At 42.3% G+C, this 16665-nt stretch overlaps 1 protein-coding gene across 1 annotated transcript in view; it reads right to left on the reverse strand.

The window, feature by feature from the left end:
* FAM171B (family with sequence similarity 171 member B) overlaps positions 1-15251 on the reverse strand; it is a 30105-nt gene extending 14854 nt beyond the window's left edge. Inside the window, exon 1 of the mRNA XM_064660170.1 lies at positions 14749-15251. Within this exon, the coding sequence (XP_064516240.1) occupies positions 14749-14917 (169 nt within the window). The 5' untranslated portion in view covers positions 14918-15251. The remainder of the gene's footprint in view (positions 1-14748) is intronic.
* Positions 15252-16665: the final 1414 nt, after the last annotated feature.

The raw sequence follows: 16665 nt of genomic DNA on the forward strand, positions 1-16665 counted from the left end.
AAAAGTAATTATGTGATTTCTTATAAAGATGTTTATATGCTATTTATGTGCTCTTCCTCTGATTTAAAATATTAGCATCAAATAAATAGCAGAAAAATATTTTTTCTTCTATTGAGTGCCACAGGAACACTACTAAAATAAAAAATACGCCACAAATGTTTTGCCCTGTGAAATTTTATCTTTCCTAGTTAGTTTTAAGTACAATCTACCTATTTTATTTTCAACAACCTATGATTGAATTGAGAAACAAAGAACCTTACACTGTTCACAAAAGGTCTGGGGAAACTCAGGAAATATCTAACCAGCTGTAAAAATCAGTTTCTCGGGAAAAGAGAACCGTAGATTCAGATAAGAACAACACACACTTGGGATATAAACATAATATAAATATAACCATTCCACCTGGCTGAAAAAAAAGAAAACACTTCAAAGTTGACAACTAGTTGACACAGTTTCATTCTCCCACTCGGCAGAAGGTTAAATTTGCACCACCCCTCTCCAGAACAACTCTGGGAGACAAAACATTCCAGCCAGGGAAGCAACTCTAACCCCGAAGTGAGGGGTAAGTCACAGGGGTGCAGAAGGACAGACCCAATGGCAACAATAACTAAAAATTGCCCTTGATTAGGTTGACCTTTGGGCAGAATGGCAGCATCGTTGCTCTGATTTTAAAGCAAGTACGAGCTGCTCCTTGAGATGCACTTTGGAGAAAAGATATTGATGTTTTACTGCCACATGTCAGGGGTGCTGGTCAATAGTGTTCCACTACAGAGACTTACAGAAAACTGCTTTTAGACAATGCAAAGGTACTGGAAAAAAATTAAATATTAAATAAACCAGAGCTCAGGGCTAATCAGCATTTGCTGCATTTCTATATGAACTGCCAACCCACACAACCTACACAGTGCAGTTCTGTAGCTCTGCACTCCCTTAAATATACATCCTAATGTTGGATTTTGCATTACAGTGTTTTAAAAGAAGAGCTTTGGCCAAAATGTTTTGCAGCGACACAGAACACATCACCAATTTCCAGAGACAAAGCAGCATAACGGGGTCTGGGAAAGTAGGACACCACAGTATTCCCAACTGCCCTATTTCTGGTCCAATTTCCACAGAAGCCATCAACAAAATCTCAATTATGGAGGAGCTAAGGCTGCATCCTGGGGGGACAAGCAGTGCCTTTTACACAGAGAAAGGCTGGTACAGTTATTTTACAGGAGACAGTTTAACCCAATGTAGTCAGATCCAGGTGACTCCAGCAAGTAGGCACTTCATAGTCAAGAGAAACTTTAACAGATTAAAATTAGGCAAAATTTGAAGACACTGTTACCCACACGAGGGATTTGTCACCCATCAGGCTACTCTGATGAGTTCTGCTGGAAAAAAACAATTATATTCTAACACTGAGATGTTTTCAAACATTTTTTTTTTGTTATATTTGCTTCAAATAAAGCATTGTTTGACATGGAAACACTTCCTTACTTCACTACCATACACTGTGATAGGCACATACAGACCACAGTCCTCAAGCACCTGTACACAGGTAAGAAAAAAAATGGAAATTATTTCCTAGAAGCTCGTTCCTGACAATGCACTCAAGCACATACTACATCTGCTGCCATCACAAATAAAAATGTCTGCTCTCTGCTCATCCACTGGGCTCTGAAAACTCTCTTTCCCACCTCCTATTTCTCCTTGCCTTTCATACTGTCTCCTTTCCTTGGCAGGGCTCTGCTCAGTCTCCTTCCTCCCAGAGTTCATCCCATCCTGGAGTAATCTCTGGGATGAGGAGTCCTTGTCATATTTGTCACTGATCATGAAGAAAAATCAATACTTTTCTAAAGATGAGGTTTAGGTTTTTTTTTTTTTTTTTGCAAGCCTCCAACTAAAAAGAGTGATAAATGTATTACATGAAATTAAATGCATTGAATCAAACCCTTCAGGATGAGCACTTTTAAGGGACATTTCTAATCCAGCAGAGTGAAAAACTGCAGGGGATTGCCTCTAGCAAATTAGCACATGATCCAGAGGAAATTCAAGGTTCTAAGTAAATTAGTAGGTCAAAGACTAATTATTGATTTCGTTCAAAACAGACCCAAAATTCAGTTTCACGTTATAATAAAAGTGTACCAGACAGTGTGGAGAAGCTGACCATCGACTGACATACTGGAGCAAGTGTTAATTTATTTTACAGATGAGAACGAGGCTGCTTTCCCTTTTGAAAGGGATTTTGGAAGTAAGGAGAAATAAATTAAGACAGAATAAAACCCAGCACACAAAAGAAACTGTTTTTTCTCAGTCATACCTTGTAGGATTTTTCCCAGCAAAAGTATTTATAGACTTGGCACCACTTCTTTACATAGAATTAACACTCAATTTTTACTGATGCTTTTACAAAAACAAACAAACAACAAAAAAACCCAACATTGCTAATTGAATTTCTCTGCTTAGAACGATTTTGTTTCACTCCAGCAGAAGAATTGTTTTCTTTCTTTCACTTAAACAGAATAATTATTTTTCTTTTATACCAACATATTTCAGGGGGTTACATTTTGTGTGTGTGTGTGTGCACATATAAACACAAATCTTAACCAAATAACAAAAGGAACAGGATGTTCACTTTTCAAAGAGCGAGGTAAAGGAAATGACAAAAAAAAAAATCTTAATAGAAATCTTGTCCTCAAATCTTAGTTGAGAAATATTAACTTATGCCTCATTAGTACTCAGGCACTGAAATAATTTCCAAAGTATTATGTCAGTGTCACAACTTTTGGAATCAGTTCCTCCCAATTCAGAGGCCACTTAAAAGAAAGACTAAATTTAATCAGGACTAAACATGGCCAATGTTCAACACTGGCAAACCTGAGCTTTCACATTTTGATGTGATATTTGCCCAGTGTGAGCTAATTCTTCAGAGGCAGAGATTTCAGACACTCCCAGTACTTCCCAACAGACACTGCACTGCATCCCACCTATCTCATTCCATGACACACTTGTACAGGTACAGCAGCACTACCTCGAGTTCACATTTAAAAAAAATTAAAAAAAATTAACCACATTTCAAAAAAATGCAAACTTTTAATGTGAATTGTTTTGCTGGGTTTAGATTATTTTACGATCTGGATGGCCTCAGGGTTCCAAATCTGTACTACTGCACAGGCAAATCAACATTTCGGCTTTTTCGGTCTGCAGATGTGTTGTATTCCTGTTGTACACAGGAATGGATTCATTTAATGAGTTATTGAAATAAATAAATGAAACCAACCCTCTTCCATGACCAACAGCTGTGTCCTGCCGTTAGAAGTGGTTACACTCCCACCCAAGATCTCAGGCCAGATGCATAAAGAAGCTGAGTAAGCACAATAATCACACCACAAATGCTGACAGGAACCAAATATCGATGAAATTAGGGCTCTGAAAAAATCCATAAAATAACCCAGATCATTACAGGCTGTATCAGTCATTAGTACTGCTGCATAACCAACAAACACCTTTCCAGAAGGATCATGCTTGTAAGAACTACACAGGAATGTCAGCAGGCTCATCCATGAAGCTGCTAATGGCTCACTCACCCATCCAGTGGGAACACACCCCAAACACTTCCAAAAAGATGTATTAAATAGAAAGGAAATGCACATTCTCCTTTACCAACTTTTCAGGGCTACCCAAGCAAGAGCTATGAAATTCAGACATGCAAGCAGCTGTGAAGGTTAGAGGGGATTTTTTTTTTGTCCTCTATGCCATATACATGTGCCATGAAAAAAAATCCTCTGGAATATTTTTAAAGTGCATAACATGCACCTGCTGGAAAGGACTCATTTGGTAAGTAGCTGCAAGATGGTTTTTCACCATTAGATGCCTTTTTCACTCCACTGACGTGTTAAAATCAGACTGTTTCATACCCCCCCCCCCTCCCGGACAGAACTCACAGGATACAATAAACCTCTGAGAATTACAATTACCATAGCAACTTTGCATTGCTATTTGCTGCTGTGCTGTTGAATCAGCCAGCCTGGTTCTCAGCACTGTGGTTACTGTGGAAGATTGAAGCTGAAATTCATCTTCCTGGGGCAAGAGAGATAGGCAGCAGACAAGATGAAATGCTGCTTCACTTCTTTAAATATTATTTAAATATCGTTCTCTGCAATTCTAGATAAGTGGGATAAATTATCAGTATTACACGACAAAAAAAAAAAAATCTTATATAAAACTTATTTCAAATTAAGATAAATTTGCAAGTGGAAGATTTAAATGAGCAAGTAAATACTACTAAGAGCTCCTGAGGCCTAGAAAATAGAACAGCTTTCCCCAGGCATTTCAGAGGCCATTATAAGATTATTTTTTTCATTTCGGTTTACTCCACCAGCTAATGCTAAACCTGTAATGCTGCTCTTTCATTTTGTTAAACGACTACCATTAGCATTTTACCTTGCATCAGAGTCGAGGGCATGAAAAAGAAAGAACATTAAAAATTCACACTTTGTTAAAGAATAATGGGGAAAAAAGTACAGAAGGGGAAAACTAAAATCTGCATAATACTCTCTTTTAAATATGCTATTTTAAATACCCACACTAGGTCACACACCCTCAAGAAAAATGGGCAAGTGCCTATTAAGGCAACTTTACAATTAAACCTTCATTATTTAAATGGAAAAAATAAATCATTCAGCATCATCTCCTTGACAAAACGAGACCATTTCTTATAGAGAATTTCTAATGATTTGTCAAACCATCCCTTTAATGGTCAATATACTCAGATAGGAAGAATATTCCAGTATCCTTGTACCATGAATCATCTTTTTTTTTGGTTTTTTTTTTATCCTAATGGGTAAGGTACAGGATTTGTCTTGTGGGATTCTAAGTGGTGGTTAGTGAGAGGAATTAGCTGAAAAAAAAAAAAAAAAGCTGTGCAATTTCAAACATCTCCTTAATTTTGCAGAACAAGATCACAGGAAAAAAAGGCAATACCCTGTTAAAATATGACATTTAATGCTGTGAAACCCTAACACAGATATGTGTCCATAAATTCTCTGGAATACAACCCACCAAGCAGTAATTCAAGCATAAGGGAGTTATTCACTGATCAGGAAGGAAAAGCCCTGCTGCACTCAGGAGTTCATTTTCAATAACACAGTGGTCACTATTCTTGGCTGAAAATACTTTTTCCCCCCCCAAAGCTGCAAAAATCTCACATTCCCGCTTAAAGAAAGGTATTTGCAACATCCCAGCAATGTCTCTCTTTAATTTATAGGAAAAGATCATCCAAGCCCTTGAAGGAAGGCCATTTGTAGAGACACAGAAGGAGAAAACAAAAATCAAAGTCTGCAGGACAACACGTCCCAGGTTTAGCTCTGTACACGTGGGATGGGAAATTTTAATGCACTAGTTGGGAAATCCAGATTGCAGGGACAAAACGAGCCCCCAGCAAGCCACAGCCTCTTTCACAAGTAAATTTTCATTGGAGTTGGGTTTCATGATCGAGGGATCAAAAAGCACAAATCAACAAATGTGACAGTGGGTATTAGAAAAACGATGGCAGATTCTGGCTAATTTGAAATAAGTAAAATTCCTCGGATGCCATAAAAGAGTTTGGAAAAAAAAAAAAAAAAAAGAGAAAGTTCTGTCAAATCAGATCACAGCATAAAGCAAAACAATTGAATCAAGACAATAATAGAAGTCCTCTGGCTACAAGGATGCCATCCAGGTAAGGGTCAAAATTGAACATAATCATGATTCTGCTTGGAATCATCATTGCCTGCCCACAGCTCAGCACCAGAGGAAGGGCTCCAGGATCCAGCCAAAGTTGTCATGGATGAACAGGTTGCCCACCAGCTGTGTTGTCTCCAGCACAAGCACCACCAACACACACACACAAGTTCTCCCTTCTCAGCAAGTGGCCAAAGTCCTGCAGGGCAGTAATTGGAAAACAACTTAGCACCATGGAAACCTTTCTAGGATGAGAAAAATGGTTTCATTGACACCAAGACTGAAAGCAGGACAGTAAACACTTTTTCCTTCCCCACAAATACTCGAGATTCATTCAGCACCTCTGATATTGTGCCAGCTGGACTGAGGGGAAACAAATCCACCTCAGTATTCCTGAGACATTCTGTTCCATGAAACCCTGAGGAATCCAGCAGACAGACTTGTAAATGGCCAGGTTTTCTATACTGTGCTTAGGGAAAAAACAACAAAAACACAGATGGGGGGGAAAAGGAACCTGACAACTAATTAAAAGGCAAACAGCCATGACAGACTCTTTTGCCCAACACTGCACCAAAACTACGCAGGATCTCACAAATGTTTTGCTGGGTCTCAATTCCATTCAATTTAATTAGAGGATTTTCTCAACATCAGTGGTCCATAATCCAAAGCAAATCTCTACTGCAGCCCAGTGAGAGTAAGTTTTCTCCCCTGCTCACATAAAAAATGGAGTAAGTCCCTTTGATATTTATCACGAGGCCTAATTCATATTATTAACAGCTTTTATTGTTCAAAAACACACTCTGCTGATGTCCTGCATTTGCCCAACGTAAAACTATTCATTTCTCCTCTTCAGTCCCTTAATGAAATATACTTTGAACCAGAGCAAAAATATTTCCCACAGTCACATGAAAAAACTCTTTATAATTCCATCAGAGTCTACAATAGTTGGAGGGGGCAAGCACCTCCTTATTCATCCCAGCAAAATGGCCTATAATTTCAAATATCTTGCCACCACTGACCTTTTCTCCAGTTAGGCTCACATTAGCACAGACAAATTATCAACCAGATTTGCCACCCCACAGAAAATAACTTGCATGAGAATGTTCCACCCAGTTTCATTTGGGAGCCTTGCCCATGTAGAGTTGTTAATAATAAATAAATTTGGCGTCTTGCCAAATTTCGTAACCATGCTACACACTTGTATCTGGTCCAACAGACTGAGCCAACTGTATGCATCATATTTATAAAAACAGCCTCAAATCTGCAGCAGAGGATGTAATTCCACTTCCTTCTAATTTACATGTGTCAAGGGAGAGTACATCAAAGACGTGAGCCTCGTTTAACCTTGCAAAGCAAAGGCTTTGGGGGACCCAAAAAACAATCTCCTACCACCCAGGAGCTGACCAAGAAGAGAAAGCCAAGCTCTCTGTTGAAATGCAGGGCAGGGCAATGAAAGGCAACAGTAAAAATCTGCAGGGAATGATCTGACTGGACACGAGGGAGTTGCTTTTTCTCTGTAAGGATAAACAGTCACTGGAATGGTTGCCCAGAGAGGTTCTTCAATCTTGAAGCCTTTCATGGCCTGACAGGAAAGAGCTCCCAGGTCTGAACTCAGTGCCGACCCCGCTTTGAGCAGGTTGGACTGGAATGCTCCTGATATTCCCTCCAGCCTAAACTGCCCCACCACGTTTCAGATCCTCAGGCACTTTCAAACCACAGAAAACACAGAGGGAAAAGCCAACAAAGTTCATCTTCACTTGACTGTGGTTTGTTTCAGCTGCTAGTTTTAATACATTAGGCAAATCTGGCTGGATGTTTTACCAGAACATCATCATCCTATCATAATTTGAGGCTCACAACTTGAGGCACATTCGATGCTTCATTAAGGAAATGGGATGAAAAAGATATATTTTATTTAGCATTGCCTTACTTGATAACACCTGCAGTCAATGAAAACAGTAATAATGATGACTCTGAAAGTCAAATCACTAAAGGGTTGCTCAGACCTGAAACTAAAATAAGCTGAAAGCTACGTGCACACTGCTCTGGGAAAGCTCAGTCATTGAATACAGGCAAAGGAATCGTGATAAATAAAGAAATAAAAGTATGTTGAATACAAAAAACCATTTCAGACGAGGCAGATGAACAAAAAAACAACACCTAAATTCAACTCTTCCCTCCCAAATTCTCTGTATTTTCCTGCTTCATGACCTCCTAATGCCCATGGCTCAATAGGTGCCTGACACTGGCACCTATAAGCACTGCATCATGTTCAGCACACACACACACAAAACCCTGACACTCCTCACCACAGTTTTATGGCCCCATGTGCAGCTTCACCTCTTAGAGCTGCCAGTAGCTCAGGTAAGACCCACACCAAAACAACCAGAGTTTTCAAAATGAGACTAGGAAAGCCAGAAGGTAAAGGGCCAGGATTTTGTTTGCCCTCTAACCCACCAGAAGCCACGATTTCTTTCCATGTAATCTCAATGAGAGGCCACCTCTTGCCTCTTCCACTGGTAGGACTGCACTGTCTCAGGTCCCTGGCACTATCAACAGTACATGCAGAATGCTGGAAAAGGGCCATGTGGGAAGTCCAGCAGGAGGAACTGACCCTGTAATCCATCTCCTTCAACTGTCTCATTTCCACATCATGACAAGTGTGCCCAGAAGTCTGACATCCTGCAGACAGAAGAGACTCTCTTCGAGTCCACGTGATGGAGCATAATCACAACCTCAGGGAAGAGAAAGAAGGACAAGAAATCGAGGGGAAAGGATCAGGATTCACTTAGTGAGCCTTAAGGGGCTCGTGCAGTCACAGACAGGCAAGAACATCACTCCTGCCAAGCCCAGCAGCTCACACTGGGATTGCTAGGATGGCTTCCAGGAGCTCCATCAGACAAGGACACATGCTTACGAGACAGCACACTGAAGCATTTGGAAAGTTACAGCAGCTGGTCCAGCTGAGATGGGAGAAGGAGACTTTCTTCACATCATCTACAAACAACTGACAACTGCCTGTGAAGTTCACAGCACAGGATACACACAGGTTTTCACGGGACAGGACTGCTGGTGCCACGTGTTACCCCTCCCCTCAAACATGTGCTAGCATGAAAGTGCTTTCAAGCCTCGTGTTTTCTCTACTACAACTAGTGCCAGAAAAGCAAAGCAAGAACTGTAATAGCTGCTTTCAAACCTGCTGAATACAGCTTCTTGTGGACATTGTCTGGAAGGTGACAGTTTAAGAGCATGCAGGGAGTGTGCTGGAACACCTCTGGCAAGCCAGGGTTAGGTAGGAGGAGCCAGGGCTGGTAGTGTCATCCTGCTGAACACAAAAGAGTTACTCAAAAGTACACTAACTCCTATAGGGCAATGGAAATTCTTGATCACAGAACCTGGGTGCTCCCACAGCACACCAGATGCCAGATCTATGAATTAGGAATTAAATCTAACAGGAGTAATAAAGAGGGCTCATTTGCTCTGTGCCTTGAGTCCCCATTCATTAAAGGATATAGCAGTATAAAACTATGCAACTTTCAAGACAACAAAGTAACCTGCAGTGTTTTTCCAAGTTTCACATGCCAAAAATTAAGTTTATTTTGAATAAGCTTCCCTCTCAGATCTTTGCCTCTGTCTTCAAAGGCTTCATCTACTGAGCTACTTCACACAGACAGCATGCTACAGATCCCCAGTGACCCAGATAGCAGCTGCATTCCAATTCCTGAACCTGCCTTTTTCTCAGCCTCACAGCAACTCTGTGAATGTTTTTACAAAGCAATTTGCCTTTGATGATGTATTCTCTGCCAACAGATCGACAAGAAGTCAGGAAACTTTAGCAAAACAAATAAGAAGCACAAAAACTACCACCTTGCAACAGGGAGCTTCCTGCCATCGTCCCTCACTGCCTCCTGCCCCTTCTCCCCAGGTAACTGTGGGTTCTGTCTCAGTGAATGCTCAAACACTGGCACTGCCTGCCCTTGTCTCTCAGTTCTTTATAATGAAAGCCACTCTCAGTGCAGGTTTCTCCAAGTCAAGTTTTCTGAAGCACAGAGCATGATGCTGCATAATGTGTTACAGGCTTCAGTAAAAGTCAGCTTTCAGCTCAGGAGAGATGTCCAAGTTTCCAGAACTCCTCAGCACCTTTGTGTTTATGTGGATTCTCTTCTGGCAGAATAAAAAAGTACTTATTTTTTGTATGTGTGCTTCACTGTGGAAAACCCCAAACTCCTCTTCTTGTATTAGCAACAAAGTGACCTAAATAATGGAACACGTGAATCCATGAATATTTCTTTTTCATTATTAATTTCTATTTCAAACTGCAGATGCTTTATCACCCCTCAGTGTCCTAATGCCCTTCCTGATATTTTGTTGCATTGCTAAGTCTTAGATCAGCACAGAAAGCTAAGACACATCAGCTCCAATAAATCAGGGCAAGTGCAAGTGTTGCATTCTTCCTCACCTAGCTGAAAAAACACTATTGTGAAGAGGCTGAGAACCCTGAGAAAACTGAACAGCAAAGCAAAGGACGTTTTTTGAGCTTATTTCTATAGGTGGAGTTAACTGCTTGCACTAAATCATTTTGCTGGGGTGTGCATATAACACTTCTAACTTGAAAATAAACCTTTTCCCTGACACCAATTATATTCCAAAATCTACAGGATAAGAAGGTTGTGTTGCTGGTTGTATCAAACAATGCCAGTTCTGACCAGAAGTCCCTAGTTAGACAGCCCTGACTTCTCGAGCAGGAACTGTATCCTACACAATCACTCAGCCATGAAAATTACTGAATTTCCTCCTTTACTGGAATGCTAAACAATCTCCCATACAGCTTTTAACTCCTCACTCATTTTCTTGGGGTATCTGAGTGCAACAAAAGTTCCAAAACAAAACTGGATTTATTGCTGCCACACTAACCCCCAATCCAGTGACTATGGAGAGAGTAAACCACAAAGATTGTTCCATCAGGTGACAAACAGGCCAGTCACATTGCACTATGTTTTGGGGTTTTTTTAAGTGCATTATGTATTATTGCTCAAATTCAAACCCAGCCTAGCACAACAAGTTATCATAACCAAATACTCCTCTAAATACCTAAGTTCCAACTGCACACCAATATACAAGTCATTAGGAAAAATATTCTACAGCAAAAACCACGGAAAACCAAGGTCAGAAAAGCAGACAGTCATACAACAATGTGGTGGGGGAAATATTTCTGCATGGGAAAGTTTCAGCCTTCTGGAATGATCAGGAAGAATAAGATAACCTACAAAAGAGTTTAGGAAAACTCTTAATTAGAAATGTCCTGTCTACAACAGGGCTTTGCATTACACAGCAACCTATCATCACAGGCAAGCAGGACTGTATGGAGAAATGGGCTCAGAATCAAATTCCACAGGCAGCATCCACACAGTATATTTGTCTCCTGCAGGTAAAAAAGTAATCTCTGATTTTCTTCTGAGTTGGTCAACAATCACATATTTATCCCATCTGTCTCAGCAGATAGGACTAACTCCATAAATACACACAGCAATTCCAATTCTCCCCTCTCCTTTGTTCAGCACCTCTGTTAGCTGCTGCTTTCGAATTTCACCCTACAGAACCAAGCTCATCTTCCCATCCTGTGCAAATCCATCTGCCTAAAAGAAAAAAAAAACCCCAGACCACAAACAAATAAACTGAATTTCCCCCTGAATTCTGGAATGTGAGGCAGATTGAGAATGGTCTAAAACAAATAGCATGACACGTCTTTTCTTGTTTATGCTGGGATCACAAAAGGTATATGACAGAAACTTGAAGAAACAACACTTATTTAAAAAAAAAATCCAACATTAAGATGCTGTCTGTCATCCCATGTGCTGTCTATATGTAATGTGCCAGTTTCCACTTACACAGCTGCTTTTTTATTTTTGCAGAAGCATCTTGTTCATTCAGCACATGTCAGACCTGCCATAGAACTGATGCAGATAAGTATACTTATTCAATTAGTGGTCTCTGCTCTGTTTATAGCACAATATCTGCATTATAAAGAGAATAATAATGCACCACATCAGAATATCCCGTGAACATGAAAGAACACAGCCCTCATCTCCTGTAAAGAATGCACCTCAATAAAGATAAAGAGAAGGGAACATGGAAAACAAAACCAGATTTGCCTGGATCAAAGCCAGGACTATAATTTACTGAATTCCATGCTCAAGCCCGCTGACCTTAATGCTGAATATTCAAAGCTCCCAGCGACTTCTCTTCAACTGCTCCTGCACAGAGTCCAAATTTCTAAACTGCCACACAGAAAATGGAGAAACTCACTTCGATGAAGGAAGAATCAAGGCAGGTTCTCCACTTCAGCAACCATCACCCTAGCCAGACTGTCTCTCTCTCTCTCTCTCTCTCTCCAAATTTATTATTATTTTCTCTTAAAATTTGGAAGAATGCCTGTATCTGTTAGAGGACACGAGTCAGAGCAGCTCCATGAACTGGGTCCCTCCTGTACACGTTCTCTGCCTCGTCATAAGAATTTATTTCTCTCAGCAGTAGTAAGTTTGCTGTTGTTTTTAAGGGAAAAGAAAGAGATGAACAAAAACCCCTTCTCAGTGGTGATGTGCAAACTACCTTCTCAGTGCTGCACTGAGACATTAGGAGCAGAGTGTACCCCTCAAACCTTGGAACACAGCTGTGCTGACTCCAGCAGCTCTCCTCAGACAGCACAATAATCACACTGGCAGGAGTCAGTTAATCCAGGGGGGGAATTGATCTGTAAAAGGGTATAATGAGCTTCGACAGAACAGGGACATCGATACGGGACACACGTCAAGTGACAGGAGGTTGTGAACTCCAGCCTTAGCTCTGCACCCTGCCCAGTTAAGGAGGATAAGCCTCCTTTGCTTTAGCAACACTGGGCTCACAAACACGCTGCACAAATCCAAAAATCAGCCAGACCCCTCCTCACTTCCAGAAGCCACTGCGTGCCTGGCAGTTCCCAGTGCAGGACCTGCAGCTGCTGCAGGAGTGGCCTCTTCAGAGCATTTCCCTTCGGGATTACTCTGCTGCCAGTCTTCTGCTGGAAAGGCAACAGCCATTTCTCCTGCCTACCTTCCAGCTGGAAACCACCAGGCGAGGATTTCACTTAAAAAGACATTAGTATCTGTTAAATACATAGACCTGGAGTCAGGCTCTTCTTCTACAAATAAAGCAAAAACTACTTACAGGCTTTCCTGAAAGAAAATACCTCACAGAAAATAAAGGTGCTCAGTAGCTTCTTCAGAATAATAAAACCTTTGATAGCAGTAATTAGCTAATCTTTTTAAAAGACTGTTCCTTTTTTTTTTTTTTTTCCGATTTTCATAATGGAAAAACTTAATCAAGATAATTTAGAAATCCAGCCAACAAGTGAAATAAAGCTTTAACTGTATTTAAGCACAACAAACAAACAAACAAACACGGCCAACTCGAGTGGTAATTTTTAACAGTCATAAACTGAGACCGATCATTACAGCTTGTGTGCTGTAAGATACTTCTTGACTCTCATACCTCAAAACCTATGAAGCAAAATAAGCAAGTAAAAGAAAGCAGCAGCAACGGGGCACGTGGGTCTGCAACAGCAACAACAGCAAACCAACAGCATCGACATCAAAACGTTAGACACCAACAAAGACTTTGGCCGGGGCTGAAGGCAATGAGGGAACAGAGCTTCTCGAATAGAAATCAATACCTGAAACCAAAGAGGATCATCGCATTACAAAAACTGTCCTTTTTTTTTTTTTTCTTGCCTCTCAATTTTTAATGAGCAAAATGTTCACTGTACAACTTAGAAATGCTGCCAATGCCTTTTAAGTGGGGTTTGCTGGTGATTAATGGTATAGCCTACTAAAAGCGTGGTAAGAAACAAACTAATGAGAAATCAACAGTTCAAAAGGGAAAACAAGACCCAAGGTGTTCCTCAAAGTTCTACAGTTTTAAATCTTCGGAAAAGAAAGAAAATAACAAACCCCCCAAACCCCAAACCTACACAAGAAAGAAACCAATAAGCAAACGAAGGCAGTTCAAGAGTGTATCAGGAAAAAATTAAGCCTGTTCATATTCTAGTTACTTGTTCTAAATCTTTAAGAAATTACAAGCAAATACCATAATTTAATATCTTTGCTTATATTTCCTAATTAACACACATACTTTGGCAGCTTTGCAAATTGGCTTCAATTCAGAAAAATATTAACCATCTGCCTAAAGCTAAGCACATTTTATACCTTCTTGAAGTGAAATGGAAACAGGAGCACGCATATATGTTAAAAATGAAACATATGTTCTAGTGATATGCCCAAACGGAGCCTTGGTGTTCAGAGGCCTTAAATAATTCATGTTTGAAACCATCTTGAAATTCTTCAGTGAAAGAAAAATACTGGGTTTATCCTAATTTGAGCCACTAAACTTCAGGATATACACATGTTTTTTAAACTAAGTGACAGAACAGACACCTTATCACTTGCTTCAGTCATGCAAATGGATAACCTCACATATTTGACCACATTACTAAAGCCTAATACTGAAGTAAGCACATTATTTTTATACTCTTTGATAAACGATGTATTTCTGTGTTTTGCAGAAGGGATGCAAAAACCAATGAGCTCACCAGCCCCATCACTCATTTGACAGGCTCAAGACGCTTGAACACGTACGAGATGGTTTATTTTTACAGTGATACAAATATATATAGAAACAAATATATTAATATTATATATATATATTTCTGTACACACAGACACCTTGCTGCGAGCCAGCAGGAATCCCTGGAGCCCCATCACTCGAGGCCGCTCTCCCGGCGCCCGAGGGCGCATCCCCATCCAGGTCACTGCCCGGTCGCCGGGGCCATTCCCGGCCACCCCGGCCGCACCATCCCGGCGCGGCGGCACATGGAGACGGAGATCCCGCTCCCTCCAACCCGAGCGGGCCATGCGGGGTGCGGGACCTCCGCGGGCGAGCAGGACCGCGGGGAGATCGGGGCCATCCCCTCGGGGAGGGCGGGACGGGGCGCAGGAGGGGATTCGGTACCTGAGGCCGCGGCGGGGGCGCCCCCGGGCAGCGCCGCCCGCTGCTGCTGCGGGCGGGGGGCGGCGGCGGCGGCGGCGGGGGGCGGCCGCCCCGTCAGCAGCAGCAGCAGCAGCATCGCGGCCGCCAGCGCCGGGAGCAGCGGGGAGAGGCGCCCGCAGGAGCCCGGCATGGCGAGCAGCCCCAGGGCAGCGGAGGCATATTGCGGGGGGCCGGCGGCTCCCGCGGCTCCGGCAGCTCCGGCGGCCGCGGCCCCGGCACTGCGGCGGCAGCACCGCCCGCCCACGGACGTGCCGGGGCGGGGCCGCGGCGGGCGGGGCCGCGGGGAGGGAGGGCAGGGGAGGGGAGGCCGCGGGGCCGCCTCACGCCCCGGGAGCGGGGGATCGCTCGCCGTGCTCGGTTCCTCTCGGCCCCCCGAGGAGCGGCGGCGTTCGCGGCGGTCCCAGGCTCGCTGCCGAGGGCAGGGCGCCTGTGGCGGCCCCGGCGCTGCCTGGTGGCGGCTCGGAAAGCGCCTTCGCTCTGGCGCCGGCGGTCACTGAACCGCCGGTTCGGAGAATCACACGGTGGGTTAGGTTGGAAAAGACCTCCGAGATCATCGAGTTCAAACCGTGACCGACCACCGCCTTGTCCAGTCTTTCCTTAAACACCTCCAGCGACGGTGACTCCTCCGCCTCCCCGGGCGGCCCGTTCCAGTGTCTAATCACCCTTTCCCTGAAGAAATTCCTCCTAACCTCCAACCTAAACCTCTCCCGGTGCAGCTTTACACTATGTCCTCTCGTCCTGTCGCCTGGGAGCAGAGCCCGGTGCCCACCTGGCTCCCCCCGTTGCAGAGAGCGATGAGGTCGCACCTGAGCCTCCTCTTCTCCAGGTGAACACCCCCAGCTCCCTCAGCCGCTCCTCATCACACCTGTGCTCCAGACCCTTCCCCAGCTTCATCGCCCTTCTCTGGACTTGCCTCCACGAATATACCCCCACTCTGATTTTACTCATGTGCACTTGTCCTAAAATACATATAATGTTTGGCATCAGGACTGTTAATGGGAGTAAACACGTAAATAAGGTAAAGAGATGCCTGTGTGGAGAATCAAAGCTTTAGGAGATACAAATACAGTTATGATGACTGTTAGTGTCACAGAACCGGGCAATATTAAATTTTTTAATGTATGTTTGAGCAGTGAATATAAACTTCTTTGAAAAGTATAAGATCGCTTGATTTGGCCTTTAATAAGAAAAGACTAGCCAAATAAAATTTTTAATTTTATCCACAATAACAGACTAGGCCGAATTCTGTAGTTTTCAGATCGCAGAACATTTCTTCATTGCAGGGAAAAAAAGAGGAATAGAGTTACAAACTATAGAGGAGTATAAATTTTCCCATACGGAAAGGAAAAACTGCCAGGTTACCGTGCATATTTCCAACACATCTGTTATAAAATCTAAAAAAAAAAAAATCTAATGTATTTTTCCTAATGATGTAATGTCATCCTGTAAAGTCCATGGTAATAAATTCATTGCCACTAACAATTACTTCAAATAAATTTGGGATTGACATAGAATTAACATCCTAATTAACATCCTCTCACCAAGCTTCCTGTTTCAACCTTTTATCTGGGCACTGCACAGAAAAAGCCTCTGTTTCTGCACAGCCACTGTTACAATTTAAGTCATTTTGGACTCCCTGCAACATTGTGTGGTCTCAGGTAGAAGAAAAGGGTCTACTTGCTCATGCTTTGAGCAATTTGCTTCCTTTCTTTATGAATTTATCTGATGAGTATCTGTGGTACTGAGAAAGGGTGGATCACATACATGTTCACTTCCAAATGTTTGCAGGCTTGGGCTTTTAACAAGATAAAATCTTATTTTGAGAGGAATAGTTGAACCAACTTGGCAGCTGGAACATTTTAAATTAAAGTTGATGAC

The sequence above is a fragment of the Pseudopipra pipra genome, chromosome 7 (assembly GCF_036250125.1).
Source record: "Pseudopipra pipra isolate bDixPip1 chromosome 7, bDixPip1.hap1, whole genome shotgun sequence".
In the NCBI taxonomy this organism is placed as follows: domain Eukaryota; kingdom Metazoa; phylum Chordata; class Aves; order Passeriformes; family Pipridae; genus Pseudopipra; species Pseudopipra pipra.